Source organism: Aotus nancymaae, unplaced genomic scaffold (genome assembly GCF_030222135.1).
Source record: "Aotus nancymaae isolate 86718 unplaced genomic scaffold, 86718_ANA_hifiasm-v0.15.2.pri h1tg000040l, whole genome shotgun sequence".
Taxonomy (NCBI): domain Eukaryota; kingdom Metazoa; phylum Chordata; class Mammalia; order Primates; family Aotidae; genus Aotus; species Aotus nancymaae.
The window spans coordinates 12,831,486-12,848,201 of NW_026988454.1; the positions used below are offsets into that span (position 1 = coordinate 12,831,486).

Genomic DNA, 16,716 nt, shown 5'->3' on the forward strand with positions numbered 1-16,716 from the left:
GCCTCAGCTTCCCAAAGTGCTGGGATTACAGGCGTCAGCTGCCACGCCCAGACTCACTCATAATAGTTTGCAGCCACATCTCCCTATCCTGTCCTTGGGTAGCTATCTGACTTTTACACCCTAAAGCAGAACTTTTTTATCTCTTTAAAATTTAATCCTGCCAGATTCAGCCCATTATTGCATCTTTCCAAATCGTTTCTGTCATTTGGTACAGAAATCTGCCTCTCTAGTATGGAGAAACCGGGGAAGTTCTTTACCTTCCTCAGCCAGCCACAATGTCGACAGGCATCCAAACCTAAGGTTGGAAAAAAGGACTGCAGGATGTGAGCAACACTGGGCCCTTGGGCTTTGTACACCCGCTGGCCTGCTGGGGAAAGGTGTCACTTGGACATGAAACACCTTTGCAAGGGCCTCTTTACCAGAGGCACCAGAGGAGCTTGTAGTAATCAAAACACAATGCTTGCCTTCCATGGTTGAGGAAGCAGGGCTCCAACTGTTCAATAAGGGGCAAAGAAAAGCTAGAAAGGGGTAATTCAGAGGGCGCTGGGCATTGCACACGTCACGTCTGCAGATGTTTCTGCTCTCTCCTGTAACAGGGAAGGACATCACTTGACGATGAGGTTTGACTTTTGTTGTTTTTGAGATGGAGTCTCTCTCTGTTGCCCAGGCTGGAGTACAGTGGAGCAATCCAGGCTCACTGCGACCCCCGCCTCCCAGGTTCAAGCGATTCTCCTGCCTCAGTCTCCTGAGTAGCTGGGACTACAATCAAGCACCACCACGTCCACCTAAATTTTGTATTTTTAGTAGAGATGGGGTTTCATCATGTTGGCCAGGGTGGTCTCGAACTCTCAATCTCAGGTGATCCACCCACCTTAGCCTCCCAAAGTGCTGGGATTACAGGCATGAGCCACCGTGCCTGGCCTTAGGTTTGACTTTTGAACAACACACTCTGCTCCTCTGACAAAGAGTCCCAGGGGGCTGTGCAGGTGCCAGGGGCTGTGAGGCAGCTCTGTGTGCATCTGCGTAAATCAACACTGTACAGATTTGGAGCCTCTCACTTCCTCACAAGACACTGAGAGTTCTTCAAACCTATACATGTGCAATGAGCAAGGCAATTACAGGTTTTAAATGGCAATGCTTATAAGAAACTTCTCATCTCAACAAAACAAATGCGTACTTCAATTGCCTTTATGTTAAAAAAAAATAGCTGCACTTGTTAGTGATGACAACTGGACTTTGTTCATAAAGCTGGAATGACACAAATTAATAATCCAGATGATATTCTTAGTCACACAAGTTGGAAAGAAAACCTCTTTGGAGTTCTGAACATGTACAGAATGTGAAATTCAGAAGCTACCTTCCAAATAACTAAACTACCTTTGGTTATTGACTTTTTTTCTCCAAATGCAGGGAAAGTATCAAAGAATGGTACAGGCATGCCTATAAAATAAGCAGTAAGTACGAAATCCAATCATTATATTTGGCCAGGCGCAGTGGGAAGCCAAGGAGGGCAAATTGCTTGAGGTCAGGACTTATGAGAGCAGCCGAGTCAACATGATGAAACCCCATCTCTACTAAAAATTAGACAAAAATCAGCCAGGCATGGTGCACACGCCTGTAATTCCAGCTACTCGGGAGGCTGAGGCATGAGAATTGCTTGAGCCTGGGAGGCAGAGGTTGCAGTGAACTGAGATGGCACCACTGCACTCCAACCTGGGCAACAGAGCGAGACTCTGTCTCAAAAAAATAAACATAAGTAAAAATGCAATAATTATTTATTAGACTGCATAATACGTGTGAATAGTAGGTAAAGCCTACGACACAGGTGTGAGAAAGTATCTGCAATAAGGCATGCCATGGATCCTGTGTCAAACCCCTCATGTGAACTCAACCCAACACTAGCTCCTGGCACTTCCTGGGAAAGACCACAGCTAGAGGAAATTATTTCAGTGGCCTCAGCCGCTGATACTGCACTCACCTTTCAGTGTTACCCAGTACTGTTTCCATTTCCTTCGTGCAACAAGCTCCAGCTTCCTTTCCTTTTGCACCGTGACCAGGGGCTTGAAGAAGAGCCACCCAGCTTTCCGGACCACGCCCTGCTCCTTCTCAAAGAGAAGATCCAGCTGTTCCAGAGAGCTGAGCGACTCGCTGCTGGACTCAGCAGTTTCTGTAGAGGTTTCAACGTTCTCAGTGTTGGTCCTGCTCATCTCCAACTCTCGCATGAAATTCTCATAAATGTTCTGTCGGAGGGGATCGCTGCCAATTGCATGCGTGGATTCACTTCTCTGAGACAGGATCTGAGCAGAGCCCCCTGACCACAGAAAGGCAGATGCCTGGGAGGACCCCTGCACATCGGTATTCAGTCCATCAGAGCGACTATCAAAGTAGTCACTGCCCTCCTTGGACCTTGGCTCCTGTGGGAAACACACATGATCACCCATCAGAGGTTACAGCTATCCAAAGTATCCCTTCTTATACACAGTATAAGTGTAATACCGGTGGCTGCTAATAATGTAATGCAAAGCAAGATTCTTGTCACAAAAATACATCTTTAATTATCAAGTCTTCATACCACAAAGAATTTTAGAAAGAGTGTTGCCCAAGCCAATTTATATCCAGTGGAGTTAGCCCTTAAAGAGGTAAATAAAATACCAACAGCTCTCCTAAATCTAACCTATGCTTAGCATCAAGAAATTAACTAGTATGTTTACAACACACTCCTGAAGATTACTAAAATGATGTTTCTTTCTTCTTTGCTAACCATGAATCAGTATCTTCCAGGAAAAAGTCATATTCTTGCAATTTATTTTTCCTCTGGATCATCTGAAAGCTAAATTAGGAAATTACTAGTACCAGGGTAGGGCGAGGAAGTTAGGGACTCATATTGTTATGCAAAACCCAAAAACTTCTCTTCTGCTCCCTGTAGTCCCCAGCCTCTGGCCAAGTGCTCAGGTCTAGACTTCTAGACTTTGAGATCTCTAGTATCTTATTTTCCCGGTTCACATGGTAAAAATAATAGGTGGCGTGGTGGCTCACGCCTGTAATCCTAGCACTTTTGGAGGCCAAGCCAGGCGGATCACCTGAGATCAGGAGTTCGAGGCCAGTCTGGCCAACATGGTGATAGTCTATCTCTACTAAAAATACCAAAATTAGCCAGGTGTGGCAGTACACACCTGTAATCCCAGCAATTTAGGAGCCTGAGGCAGGAGAATCGCTTGAAGTAGAGGTTGCTGTGAACCGAGATCACGCCACTGCACTCTAGCCTGGGCAACAAGAGCGAAACTCCATCTCAAAAACAAATAAATAAATAATAAAAATAATACTACACTTAGGATTCCTTATCCATGAAGAGTATTGGTTGGTAACTATAGCTTTTTTTCATAATTAGTATTTCTTACTTAATTTAAGAATTGCTTTCGTGAAAAAAACACTCATTTATTCATGCATATCCTCTTATTTGAGTACCTGTTTTATGCTAGGTACTAGAGATGTCAAAGACACATGATTCTTAACTTTAGTATTTATTCCAACATAAAAGCAAACATAGGCAGCTCTAAATACAATTCATACTTATAATACTGCTGCTCCCTGTGAGGACCGTGTGCACTGATCAAGCTGGCCGTGCACCGTGCACAGAGTTGAAAACAGAAAGACATTACTCTAATATCTGGATTGCGAGTCTAGTCAGTCAAGAAAAATAATTTGCATACAGGCTTTTCACTGGAAAATAGCAGTAATTAAATTTTTCAGCATAAAGTGAGCTTAACTTCTGACTCAAAAGGCACTGACATTCAAGATGTATGGCTTAGATGAAGATAACTCCGCAGAGACGCCAAGCACACTCCAGACCACTCAGCTGCTACTGGGCTTTCAATTAGATTTTCTTATGCATTAAGATAAAAATGATGGAAAACTGGGTCAAGGACCATTGACTAAAGGCCTCATTTTGAATATTACATTGGGTAGAGAGGTTTCCTTTTCAGAAATTTCATCCAAAAATCAAGTTGCAATTACTTGCTGTCTGGTAGGAAAATAATCACACAACTGAAGACTGCTTCCAAATACCCAGGAGCTATGAACATCTGAGCCCCAAACAGATATTACAAATGGAAATATTATTTGTATAATGTCACTGTTTACACTGCATCCCACAGTCATGTTTATTTATACACTGATGCTCACACAGAACAGAGCAAAGAAATCAGCTGCTGTGAGTCACTTGGACAGGAAACTTTCAAGATACTTAGAGGAGTTTTTTTTAATTGTCACTTTGTTGCTTTTCGAAAACTTCTAAAAGGTGAAGGAGCACTTCTCATCTAGCTAGTATTAATATTATCTCACAAATATGTCCCTCTGACTCATAACCCGAAAACACAGGAATTACTTCTGACAGCCCGCAAGGACCATGATGGAGTGCTTCAAAGCAAGCACAACTCTGCCAGAGAAAGGCATAGAAGTCCCAAAGTTAAGTGTGACCTACGCACACTCTTGACAATGCTTCTCAAACTGTAGTGCCAACTTTCAAATGTTTAACGAAGCGAAGCAAGAATTTTCCTTTTTCAGAAATGGGCAGGAAATGCATTTTAGCATTTATAACCAATTCTTTTTTTTTTGTTTTTTGAGATGGAGTTTTGTTCTTGTTGCCCAGGTTGGAGTGCAATGGCTCAATCTCGGCTCACTGCAACCTCCACCTCCTGGTTCAAGCAATTCTCCTGTCTCAGCCTCCTGAGTAGCTGGGATTATAGGCATGCGCCACCACACCTGGCTAATTTTGTATTTTTAGTAAAGACGGAGTTTCTCCATGTTGGTCAGGCTGGTTCCGAACTCCTGACCTCAGGTGATCTGCCCTCCTCAGCCTCCCAAAGTGTTGGGATTACAGGTGTGAACCACCATGCCCGGCCTTTATAACTGATTCCTATACATACGCATGAACTCTCCCAGTCTCTAATAAATTTCTTAATCTTTTTATCTAGAATGCTAATAGCTGGTGACTAATTTTCAGGCAAATAAAAAAAGAGCCTTTAAAAAATATAGAATGTCTTTAAATAGGTTCAGCTAGAATTCTTAATCACTGTGTTATGTGGATGAAATTAAGGTGCCTGTTATATATGTAAACAAAGCATATGGTTTCCATTTCCATACAAATGACTTCACTTCCACCAAATCAAATAATCAGAAACAAGGGCTAATGTAACTTGATGACCAGGGCAGTATAGCAAAGAGTAGAGATGAGTAAAGACTCGAGTAAAAGCTCAGGCTGGGTGTGGTGGCTCACGCCTGTAATCCCAGCACTTTGGGAGGCTGAGGCAGGCAGATCATCTGAGGTCGGGAGTTCAAGAACAGCCTGACCAATATGGAAAAACCCTTTCTACTAAAAATACAAAATTAGCTGGGCGTGGTGGCGCATGCCTGTAATCCCAGCTATTCAGGAGGCTGAGGCAGGAAAATCTCCTGAACCTAGGAAGCAGAGGTGGCAGTGAACTAAGATTGCACCATTGTACTCCAGCCTAGGCAACAAGAGTGAGACTCTGTCTCAAAAAAAGGAAAAAAAAAATAGTAAAAATTCAAGAGATGACACTCCACAGAAAGACTTGTACTGCAAGATTCCACCTATATGTGGAATGTGAAATAGTCCAACTCATGGAAGCAGAAAGTACAATGGTGGTTGCCAGAGGCAGGAGAGCCGGGGAAATGGAAGATGCTGGTCCAAGGGTACAAAGCTTCAGTTTTGCAGGAGGAATGAGTTCTGGAGCTCTAAGGTAAAGTATGGTGACTACAGTTAATAATACTATATTCCACGCTTAAAATTTGCTAAGAAGGTACTTTTTTTTTTTTTTTAAAACAGAGTAAGACTCCATCTCTAAAAATAAATAAAAATAAAATAAATAATAAAATTCTAATTCGTTGAGTCTAACCATTTTTTTTTTTTTTTGACTCCCTCTTTGCCCAGGCTGGAATGCGGTGGCACGATCTCAGTTCACTGCAACCTCCACCTCCCAGGTTAAAGTGATTCTCCTGTCTCAGCCTCCCAAGGGGTGGGACTAACAGGCACATGCCACCATGCCCAGCTAATTTTTATATTTTCAATAGAGACGGGATTTCGCCAAGTTGGCTAGGTTGGTCTTGAACTCCTGACCTCCAGTGATCTGCCTACCTTGGCCTCCCAAAGTGCTGGGATTATAGGCGTGAGCCACCACGCCTGGCCCTAACCAGTTTGCTTTCAACTCTACAGGCACACAATTCAGAGTTAAGTTTTGGGACAGTGCAAAATTGAAGGAGACCCAGTTCCCATGGGTAGGAGAGACAAGGAGGGTCACTCTGCCTGTGATAGAATGTTAAATACACAGCAGCAACTGGTCTACTTCTGAACCAAGTGGGGACTGACACTGAATGGAACTCAGTAGGGCTGCATGTAAGCCAGGTACACACACCAATGAGCAACACACTCAGTGCACATAAGAGATGCAGAAGCTGGGCGCAGTGGCTCACACCTGTAATCCCAGCAATTTGGGAGGCCGAGGAGGGTGGATCACCTAAGGTCAAGAGATCGAGACAGCCTGACCAACATGGAGAAACCCTGTCTCTACTAAAAATACAAAATTAGCCGGTCGTGGTGGCACATGCCTGTAATCCCAGCTACTCGGGAGTCTGAGGCACGAGAATCACTTGAACCCGGGAGGCGGAGGTTGCAGTGAGCCAAGATGACGCCACTGCACTCCAGTCTGGACAACAAGAGTGAAACTCCCTCTCAAAATTAAAAAAAAAAAAAAAGAGAGAGAGATACTGAATCATTGACTCGATGCCACCTCCAATTAGGGAACACAGTGAATAACAGCTGAACACAGGTTGGCACCAAAACACTGGAATCACGAAGACATGAAAGCTGTCCACCTGGGATTGCAGCCCTCCAGTAAGCAGAAGCTGCCTCCCCCATTATGCTCAGCGGGCCAGAGTTGTTCAGGAAATGGGAGCTGAGAGAAAAAAAGTGAAGGAAATCTCTACTATTTCGTGGTTTAGTCTGAAAAAGTGATGATCCAGGAGTAAAATTCCTACAGTATATTCAGGGATATGAAAAGGCCCTGAAAACAGGCTGGTGACTGTCTCTTCTTCATCTCTGTGTAAAGAAGGAGGAAGGAGAATCCAAGCCCAGCACAGGAGGGAGGGGTGGAGGCAGACGCACTATGCGTAAGAAGGAAGTAATGAATGTCAAACTTAATAAACCTGGAGCAATCTACTCAGAAAGTTGTATCATTTTCCACCCCTAAATCTTTATATAATTTATAGAATTTTAGAATTTTATGTCTATCTAGGATGCAATTCTGCTAGAGACTAACTGCCCACACAAATTCCCTTCAACTCTATGACTTATACACAGTAGATAAAAAAAGAGCTTCTCCCCTCTATAAATAAGCAAAAACAAAAACAAATAACAAAGCGACAACAAACTGAAAATCTAGCAATTGCCACTAGTTACCTGAAAAAGCAAACCGTAACTTTCTTCCTGGTAGATAAGCCACTTTGCTCCCCCAGTAGGACCTTATACACCATGACACAGAAGTATATTCATCATTCTTATCAGCTTTATCAGTATCTATATTTTTCGATTACATGCACTTAGTTACAAGGTGTTTTCAGAACGCTGTCAGCTATCTCTATGAGGAGGTTAAGATTACACATACAGGCCAGACGCGGTGGCTGACGCCTGTAATCCCAGCATTTTGGGAGGCCGAGGTGGGTGGATCACCTGAGGTCAGGAGTTTGAGATCAGCCTGGCCAATATGGTGAAACCCCATCTCTATTAAAATACAAAAATTAGCTGGGCATGGTGGTGCAACCCTGTAATCCCAGCTACTCGGGAGGCTGAGGCAGCAGAATTGCTTGAACCCAGGAGGCAGAGGTTGTAGTGAGCCAAGATCACACCACTGTATTCCAGCTTGGGTGACAGAGTGAGACTCTATCTCAAAAAAAGATCACACACATTATCATCAACTTTTTTTTTTTTGATGTACCAACATAAGCATAGAAATTTTAATTTCATCAGAGTAATATCAAGTTCAATAAACCTACCCGACCAAAAATAATGACAATCTCATCTTTTTTGTTTGGACTGTAAGAATGAGGTCTAGCAAAATTCTCAGATAACCAATTCTTTCAGGAATTCTCTCTAACTTTGTACTTTCTTTTTTCTTTCTTTCCTTTTTTTTTTTTTTTTTTTTTAAGACAGGGTCTCTCTCTGTTGCCCAGGCATAATCTCAGCTCACTGCAACCTCTGCCTTCCAGGTTCAAGCGATTCTCCTGTCTCAGCCTCTTGAGTAGCTGGGATTACAGGCACCTGCCACCACACCCAGTTAATTTTTGTATTTTGGGTAGAGACGAGGTTTTGCCATCTTGCCCAGGCTGACAAGATGGCAAACTCCTGGTCTCAAATGATCTGCCCGCCTTGGCCTCCCCAGGTGCTGGGATGACAGGTGTGAGCCGCCGTGCCCAGCTATGGCCAAGTCTTAAGATTAGGCCCATGGAGCGCATGCAAGTGTGCAGTGACAGGCACAGAACCAGAGAGCTACAGACTCAACATTCGTTTCCTCCCCCAAAATCCATGTGGAAGCCTTAACTATCAGTGGATGGTATTGGCTGAGGGCTTTGAGAGGTAATTGGTTTAGAAGAGGTCATGAGGGTAGAGTCCCCATGATAGGATTAAGGTCCTGAGAAAAAGAGCCTAGAGGTCCCGCTGTTTCTGCCTCATGAGGACACAGCGAGAGGGCAGCTGTCTGCAGCCAGGAAGAGAGCCCTCCCCAGAATCGGACCACGCTGGCACTCTGACCTCTGACTTCCAGCCTCCAGCACTGTGAGAAACAGATGTCTGTTGATTAAACCAACCAGTCTGTGGTATTTTGTTTGCAGCCCAAGCTGACTAAGACAAGGGAAGATAAAAGTTGTGGGCTAAAAGTGAAAATATCTGAAGCAAAAGAGAAAACAAACCCACAACTGAAGACGAGATGAGCCAGGCTTTCCATTAACTCTTCACTTTTGCCAGATCATTTAAGCACCCCTACAACACTCTCTGGTGGATTCCACCAACCCTCCCCTTCTCCAGATGGGGAAACGGCGGGGACACTTCCCCATCCCCCCACCCCCAGCTCTAAGGTGCGCTCACCTGGAGTTTCCTTTTCTTCCTTGAGAGGCTTCCCGTCCAGTCACTGATCCGTCGCATCCTGGCTTTGAGGGAGTCCTTCTTTGCAGTGTCCTCCGCTAAGGCTTTGGGCTTCCGACAGGGGAGGGTGAAGGAACTGTACTGGACAGGGTCCCTGTGTGCCACCCTGGAGGGCACATCGATGTCGGAGGCAAAAGAGACGCGGTTGCTCAGGCTGGCGTGCGTGCCCATGTACTCATCAGAAAGGCGGATGCCTGAGGGGGAGAGGCTCCCCAGGTCAGCATCTTTGTACAGTTCCCGGAGGGAGGAGAGGGAAGAGCTTTGGTTGAAAGGCTTTTTGGCATCACCAGGTGGGAAAGGGGCATGGGGGCTGGGGTCAGGCGTGCCGGGGGCCAGGGAGGAGCCCTCAGCCTCGCTCAGCTCTCCAGCGTTGCCCCAAGGAGAGTCGTACCAGGACGACTCAGAACTCAGGGAGCTGCCTTTGCTGGACCGCAGGCGACAGTCCGTGGGAGAGGGGCGATGGCTGGCCAGGGAGTCGGCGCTGGACCCCCTCCTGGCTTCAGGCACCGGGCAGGTTTCCGATGCTAAGGTAGGCGAGTACCTCAGCAGCTGCACTGGCTCACCGGCGTCCTCTGCAGGCACCTTGCTGGGGTTGCCACCATTGTGGAACTCGACCCTTAAACACCCATCCAGCTTCCCCAGCGTTTTGATGAGCACTCTGGGGCTCTTGCGGTCTTCCCCCGGCGTGGTGGAGGCCACGCTCTCATTCCTCCCATAGCAGTTGAGAAGGTGTCCGTTGCAGTCTCTGGAGGTGATGTGATCTGCCGGCTCGTGGCCAGCAGAGTGGAAGCCATTCTCAGCTGAGAAAGCAGTGTGGATGCCCTGGAAATCCTTCCCTGGGGCATTCGTCCTGTGCATGGAGTAGGCAGTGCCTCTGGAGACCTTGCACGTGGGGCCGCCGAGTCTCGATGCGTAAGGCTGATTACTCTTAAAGTGAGAAAGGCAGCTTCGGGCCAGGGACCGGGACTTGTAACCCGCTCCGCTGCTTCCGTGGCCCCACCCGTGCAACGACTTCTCCTCTTTTGCATGAAGGCCACGTATTTTCAGGGAGCAAGGAATTTGCTTAGCACCAGTAATAGTATTGCTATGATTTTTAGATCCTTGAAGGGTGTACTGACTCTCAGAGTTGCCCATTTTAACCTAAATTAAGAACAGTTGCATCAGTAAGACCGTGGCCGAAATTAGGTTCCCTTATGATGGAACTTGAATCCCCTGCATATTACACAGCAACATCAGTGCTGGCATGACTCAAAGGAGGAGGGACAAGAGTCAGGCGGGAGCACAGGCTCTCCTTATTTTGCAAGGCTGCTCATTAGCTAGACAGACAACACCACACACCTGTGTCCTAGTTATTTTAAATACACTATTCGTTATACAATATTAATTTAGAAGTTGAACGGGCATAAAGATCAGCTTCAGGGTTGGTGTTGGGAGATTTTGAACTAATGATTCTTTTTTTGCCTTTTTGTTTTTTGGAGACAGGGTCTGTTATCATCCAGGCTGGAGTGCAGTGCTGTAGTCACAGCTCACTGCAGCCTCGACTTCCTACGCTCAAGTGACCCTCTGGCCTCAGCTTCTCAAGTAGCTGGGACTATAGGCACGTGCCACCACGCTCAAACTTGGCCTTTATTATTATTTAAAGATACAGGGTCTCACTCTGTTGATCCAGGCTGGTCTTGAACTCCTGGGTTCAAGAGATCCTCCTGCCTCAGCTGCCCAAAACGCTAGCATTACAGATGTGAGCTACCACACCTGACCAAACTAATGATTCTTGAAGAGAAAAATCAGGGAAAGTATATTTATTCTGTCAGTCTAAATACATAAATTTCAATGATCAGAGAGATACATTTTCATTATACATAAATTACTGGTAGAGAAAACATCTCTCCATAGTATTTGGAGAAATTTTTGCTCAAAAACTACCACATTTTGACCGGGTGAGGTGGCTCACGCCTGTAATCCCAGCACTTTGGGAGGCCAAGGCGGGCGGATCACGAGGTCAAGAGATTGAAACCATCCTGGCCAACATGGTAAAGCCCCGTCTCTGGGAAAAAAAAAAAAAAAAAACTACTCACATTTTTATAAGGTGACACCAGGTACCAGGCTCTGTTGGGGCTCTAGGAATACCACAAAAGAAGGCCTGGTAGTCCTCAAAAATGAGGCTGAGATGAAAATGCAGAAAAAAAATAAGAGCTCTCATTTGAGAAAGAAAAACATGTTAATAAAACAAATCTCTAGAGCTTTGCTAAAGACTTCAGGTGTCCTCACTTTAGAATATGAGGAGAGAAAAAAGTATGAAGCTGACTTAGAATAAGGGCATCAGAAAAATTTAATATCAGACTATTACTTCCTTGTAAAAATCCCAGTTTGCTCAAGGAGTCTATTAAGCCAAACTCAAAGTGAAAAGGGGAAGAGGGAGGGAGGGAAGAAGGAACCATCTTTTTTTATTCTGAAATCATTTTTTTGAGATGGGATCTTGCTACGTTGCCCGGGCTGGTTTCAAACCCCTGGGCTCAAGGGAGCCTCCTGCCTCAGTCTCCCAAGTAGCTAGAACTACAGGCACATGCCACCATGCCCAGCTAGGTTTTCACTCAAACCAGTATATCTCTATTTTAGGTCAGTTGAAGGTGATGCTCTTCTGGTGAGGTTTTCAAATTTATTTAGCAGGCTTCTTATTTTAATTATTTCATATCTAAGAATGTGTAGCCACGACACAGAAGTCAAATGGATTGACTTTTCTTTGGTGGTAATTATCAAATATTTTAAAATCAAAATCGTTAGCCCAAATAATTAAACCTTTTCTTATTACCTCAATCACAGTCATGCAACCTAATGTGAACCACAAGGCCCGTGGGTTGGGTTTACCTGAAGTCTAGTTTCTGCTCTGAGGGAGATCAGAGGTCAGTAAGCTTTACATGGTGTTGGGAGCAACGCAGCACATTTAACCAGCACGCAAAGTGAGTCCATGAAGTGATCCTGAAAAACAGAAACGCAAGAAAACTCTGTGAAGCATCTTACACCATGCTCCCACGCAGTCAAAAGGAAAGTTTAATGCAAATTATACAAAGAAACAAGTGGTGTCCAGGATCACTGTCAAGGCATATAAAAATAAACGAAATGTCTGTGAACAGTGTGATTCATCAGGGTCATTTGAAGCCAGAACTGCCCATCCAATCTTGCAAAGGCCACCAACTCAACACTCAGTCTGCAGTCAAATGCATGCCTTTGTTTCAGGGGAGACCGCTCCAGTGAGTCATGCGTGGCTCATCTGTCACCACGGCCAGGAAAACAACTCTGCATCTCACAGGGCAGCAGGGGCATTGGGCTGGCGTGACTAGAGATGGCCCTTGCTCTCTATTTGACCAAGCAGTGAAAACAAAAGCCAAAAGTGTAACATCACAGTCAACAGTCCTTGGCTAAAATAACTTAGCTTGTAGAGGCTGACCCCATAAATGAGATTAAATGCTTTCTCAAGCAATGTTAACAGGGGCAAGAGGCCCCCCTCTGAGGGATAAGGCAGGGCTTGTGAAGGGGAGGAGGACTGACTGAGATGGGGAGGCTCCCATCTGGCAGCGATCACTGCCTGACACGAAGCCACAGACATCGGGGGGAACAGAGGGGTGAGGGTTTAATAGTGACCTTTTGTTCTCTTTTTAAAAAATTTGTATTTGTGGCCAGGCACGGTGGCTCACACCTGTAATTCCAGCACTTTGGGAGGCCGAGGCAGGCAGATCACAAGGTCAAGAGATCGAGACCAGCCTGGCCAACATGGGGAAACCCTGTCTCTACTAAAAATACAAAAATTAGCCAGGCGTGGTGGTGCACGCCTGTAGTCCCAGCTACTCGGGAGGCTGAGGCAGGAGAATCGCTTGAACCTGGGAGGCAGAGGTCGCAGTGAGCCGAGATCGTACCACTGTACTCCAGCTTGGAGACAGAGCGAGACTCCGTCTCAAAAAAAAAAATTGTATTTGTAATTGTGGTCAAACATGGATAACATAACATTTTCCATCTTCCCTTTTTAAGTGTACAGGGCAGTAGTACAGTATTGCACAAGCATCGCCAACATCTATCTCCAGAACCCTTTCCATCTTGCAGAACGGAAACTCTGCACACATTACACAGCAACTCCCCACTCCCACAGCCTCTGGAAACTGCCTTTCTACTTTCTGTCTCTATGAATTTGAGGACTCTAGGTACCTCATATAAGTGAAAGTATTTGTTTTTTTGCAACTGGCTTATCTCACTTAGTAGAAAGCCCTCAAGTTTCATCCACGTGGTAGCAGGTGTGAGAACTTACTTCCTTGTTAAGGCTGAATAGCATTCTATTACATGTATATGCCACATTTGGTTTATTCATTCATCTCATGGAGAGACACTGGGTTGCTTCCACCTCTTGGGTATTATGAATAATGCTGCAATGAACATGGGTGTTTAAATATCTCTTCCAGACCCTGCTTTCAATTCTTTGGGATATATAACCAGAAGTGGAAATGCAAGAGCATCAGGATATTCTATTTTTATTTTTATTTTTTTAGTCGACAGAGTCTCACTCTGTCTCCCAGGCTGGAGTGCAATGGCAGGATCTCGGCTTGCTGCAACCTCTGCCTCCCAGGTTCAAGTGATTCTCCTGCCTCAGCCTCTTGAGTAGCTGTGATTATAGGCACATACCACTACAGCAGATAATTTTTGTATTTTTAGTAGAGATGGAGCTTCACCATGTTGGCCAGGGTTGTCTTGAACTTCCGGCCTCAAGTGCTCCACCCACCTCAGCCTCCCAAAGTGCTAGGATTACAGGCATGAGCCACTGTGCCCTGCCCTATTTTAAATTCTCTAAGGAGCTGCCATGCTGTTTTCTACAACAGCTGCACCATTTGACATGCCCACCAATAGTAGTGCAGCAGAGTTCCAATTCCTCCACATCCTCACCCATGTTTGTTGTTCGTTTTTTTGACAGTAACCATCTAAATGGACGTAGGTGTTAGGTATCTCATTATGAGTTTCATCTGCATTTCTCTAATGATGAGTGATATTGAGCCATCTTTTTCATGTGCTTATTGGCTATTGTATATCTTCTTAGGAGGGTTCAATGGTGACTTTTTTTTTTTTTTTGAGACAGAGTCTTCTCACTCTGTTGCCCAGGCTGGAGTGCAGTGACACGATCTCGGCTCACCACAGCCTCCACCTCCCAGGTTCAAGTGATTCCCCTGCCTCAGCCTCCAGAGCAGCTGGGATTACAGATGCCTGCCACCACACCTGGCTAATTTTTGTATTTTTATTAGGGACGGGTTTCACCATGTTGGCCAGGCTGGTCTCAAACTCCTGACCTCAGGTGATCCACCCGTCTCGGCCTCCCAAAGTGTTGGGATTACAGGCATGAGCCACCACACCCGGCCTCAGTGGTGATGTTTAAAGTTAGTCAAATTAAAGAGGAGACACAATGACACTGGAGCTCAGTTCCTCCACCAAAGCCAAAGACAAACCTCCTGCCTGAGTTTATTCATGCAGATACATTTTAAATTAAAAAAAAAAAGTCAAATAGATTTTCCAGTTGACCATCAGCAGGAAATCCAACAGCTCAGCCTCTAATTAATGAGGACCAAGAAGGTGCCTGCTACGCTACTGGCCCCCCACCTTTTAGTAGGCCACTGTCCCACACATCTAAAAAGGGGATAGCAACTGGTAGACCTGCCACTAGAACCTGGCCCTGTCGCACATATGGGCTGGTCCACAAGAACCCCACCTTTTAAAAGTTCAAAACCAGCAGGGCGTGGTGGCTCACGCCTGTAATCCCAGCACTAGGAGCCGAGGCAGGCGGATCACCTGAGGTCAAGAGTTTGAGACCAGCCTGACCAACATGGAGAAACCCTGTCTCTGCTAAAAATACAAAATTAGCCAGGTGTGGTGACGCATGCCTGTAATCCCAGCTACTTGGGAGGCTGAGGCAGGAGAATCGCTTGAACCCAGGAGGCAGAGGTTGCGGTGCGCCAAGATCGCGCCATTGCACTCCAGACTGGGCAACAAGAGCCAAACTCTGTCTCAAAAAAACAAAAAAAGTTCAAAACCTGACCAGGCATGGTGGCTCAAGCCTGTAATCCCAGCACTTTAGGAGGCCCAGGCAGATGGATCTGAACCCAGGAGTTCAGTACCAGCCCAGCCAACATGGTGAAACCCCATCTCTACTAAAAAAAAAAACCAAAAAAATTAGCTGGGCTTGGTGGCACACACCTGTAACCCCAGCTACTCGGGAGGCTAAGGTGGGAGGATTGCTTGAATCGGGAGGCGGAGGTTGCTGTGAGCTGAGATCAAGCCACTATTCTCCAACCTGGGCGACAGACACAGCAAGACTCTGTTGACTCTGTCTCAAAAATGACGATAATAATAAATAAATAAATAAATAAAGTTCAAAACCTGAGCTGTTGCTCTACCTTAGGTACCTTTTTATTTTTTAACTGAGGGAACCACAAATGGCCAGAGAAGCTCTTAGCTGCTGCCACACAGACTGTCACAGTGAGTGCATCAGAGTGAACCTTCATTTGTTTCCTTTCATAAAGACCAAGGTCCAGCAACGACACTGAAGGCGACATGCTCCTGACCGCTCGCTCTGCAGCCACCTCTCTTTATCAGCCCTCCGGAGCTCCAGCACACACAGCACAGGCCCCGAGCTCCCCAACACCAGCCGACAAAACTGCGATCCGGTGGCCGACTGTGTCCGCTGCTCAGGACACACACAGAGCCAGAATTCACAGCCACAGAATGGCTCCCAGCTGGAAGTTTCTGCCCCGGCAGCAGGTTAGAACCTAAACTCATCTTACTACCTTTGCAATTGAATAGCTTCATTTTTTTATTTTGTGGGATATTTCAAAAACCACAGGAGACCCCATACTCGCCCAGACGCTGCGCACTCAAGGCCTGGCACGTGGAAGTTCTCATAAGCACTCAGTAGACACCGGTGGGACTGAATGACAGCGATTCACGTGCTACACAGTTGATTTGGACCCCAGACCAAGGGCAGGAATCCTCCTTACTGAGTGTGGCAGAAAGACTGATGTATCAACCCACGAGGATACGTTTCCATAATTAAGATAGAGAAGAGCAAACAGGGAGTGATGGAAGTCTAGAACAATGTGCATTTTCACATATGCATAATGCTGACCAAATGTGCAACGCTGGGTCAATCCTGGCAGGGAAGGTAAAAAAAAAAAACAGCCGGGCCAGACACAGTGGCTCACACCTGTTAATCCCATCACTTTGGGAGGCTGAGGCAGGCAGATCACTAGATCAGGAGTTCGAGACCAGCCTGGCCAACATAGTGAAACCGCATCTCTACCAAAACTGTAAAAATTAGCTGGGCATGGTGGCACGGGCCCGTAGTCCCAACTACTCAGGAGGCTGAGGCAGGAGAATCACTTGAACCTGGGAGGTGAAGGCTGCGGCGAGCCAAAGGCCACGGTGAGCCAAAATCACACCACTGCACTCCAGCCTGGGCAACAGAGTGAGACTCCATC

At 45.9% G+C, this 16,716-nt stretch overlaps 1 protein-coding gene across 3 annotated transcripts in view; it reads right to left on the reverse strand.

Annotated features, from left to right (window-relative positions):
- Nucleotides 1–16,716, reverse strand: part of TIAM2 (TIAM Rac1 associated GEF 2) — a 310,343-nt gene that overhangs the window by 123,002 nt on the left and 170,625 nt on the right. For all 3 annotated transcript variants that reach the window (XM_064360523.1, XM_064360524.1, XM_064360525.1), the window contains 3 exons: nucleotides 12,077–12,187; nucleotides 9,155–10,351; nucleotides 1,979–2,414 (listed from right to left, as the gene is read on the reverse strand). In XM_064360523.1, the coding sequence (XP_064216593.1) occupies nucleotides 1,979–2,414; nucleotides 9,155–10,345 (1,627 nt within the window). In that variant the 5' untranslated portion in view covers nucleotides 10,346–10,351; nucleotides 12,077–12,187. The remainder of the gene's footprint in view (nucleotides 1–1,978; nucleotides 2,415–9,154; nucleotides 10,352–12,076; nucleotides 12,188–16,716) is intronic.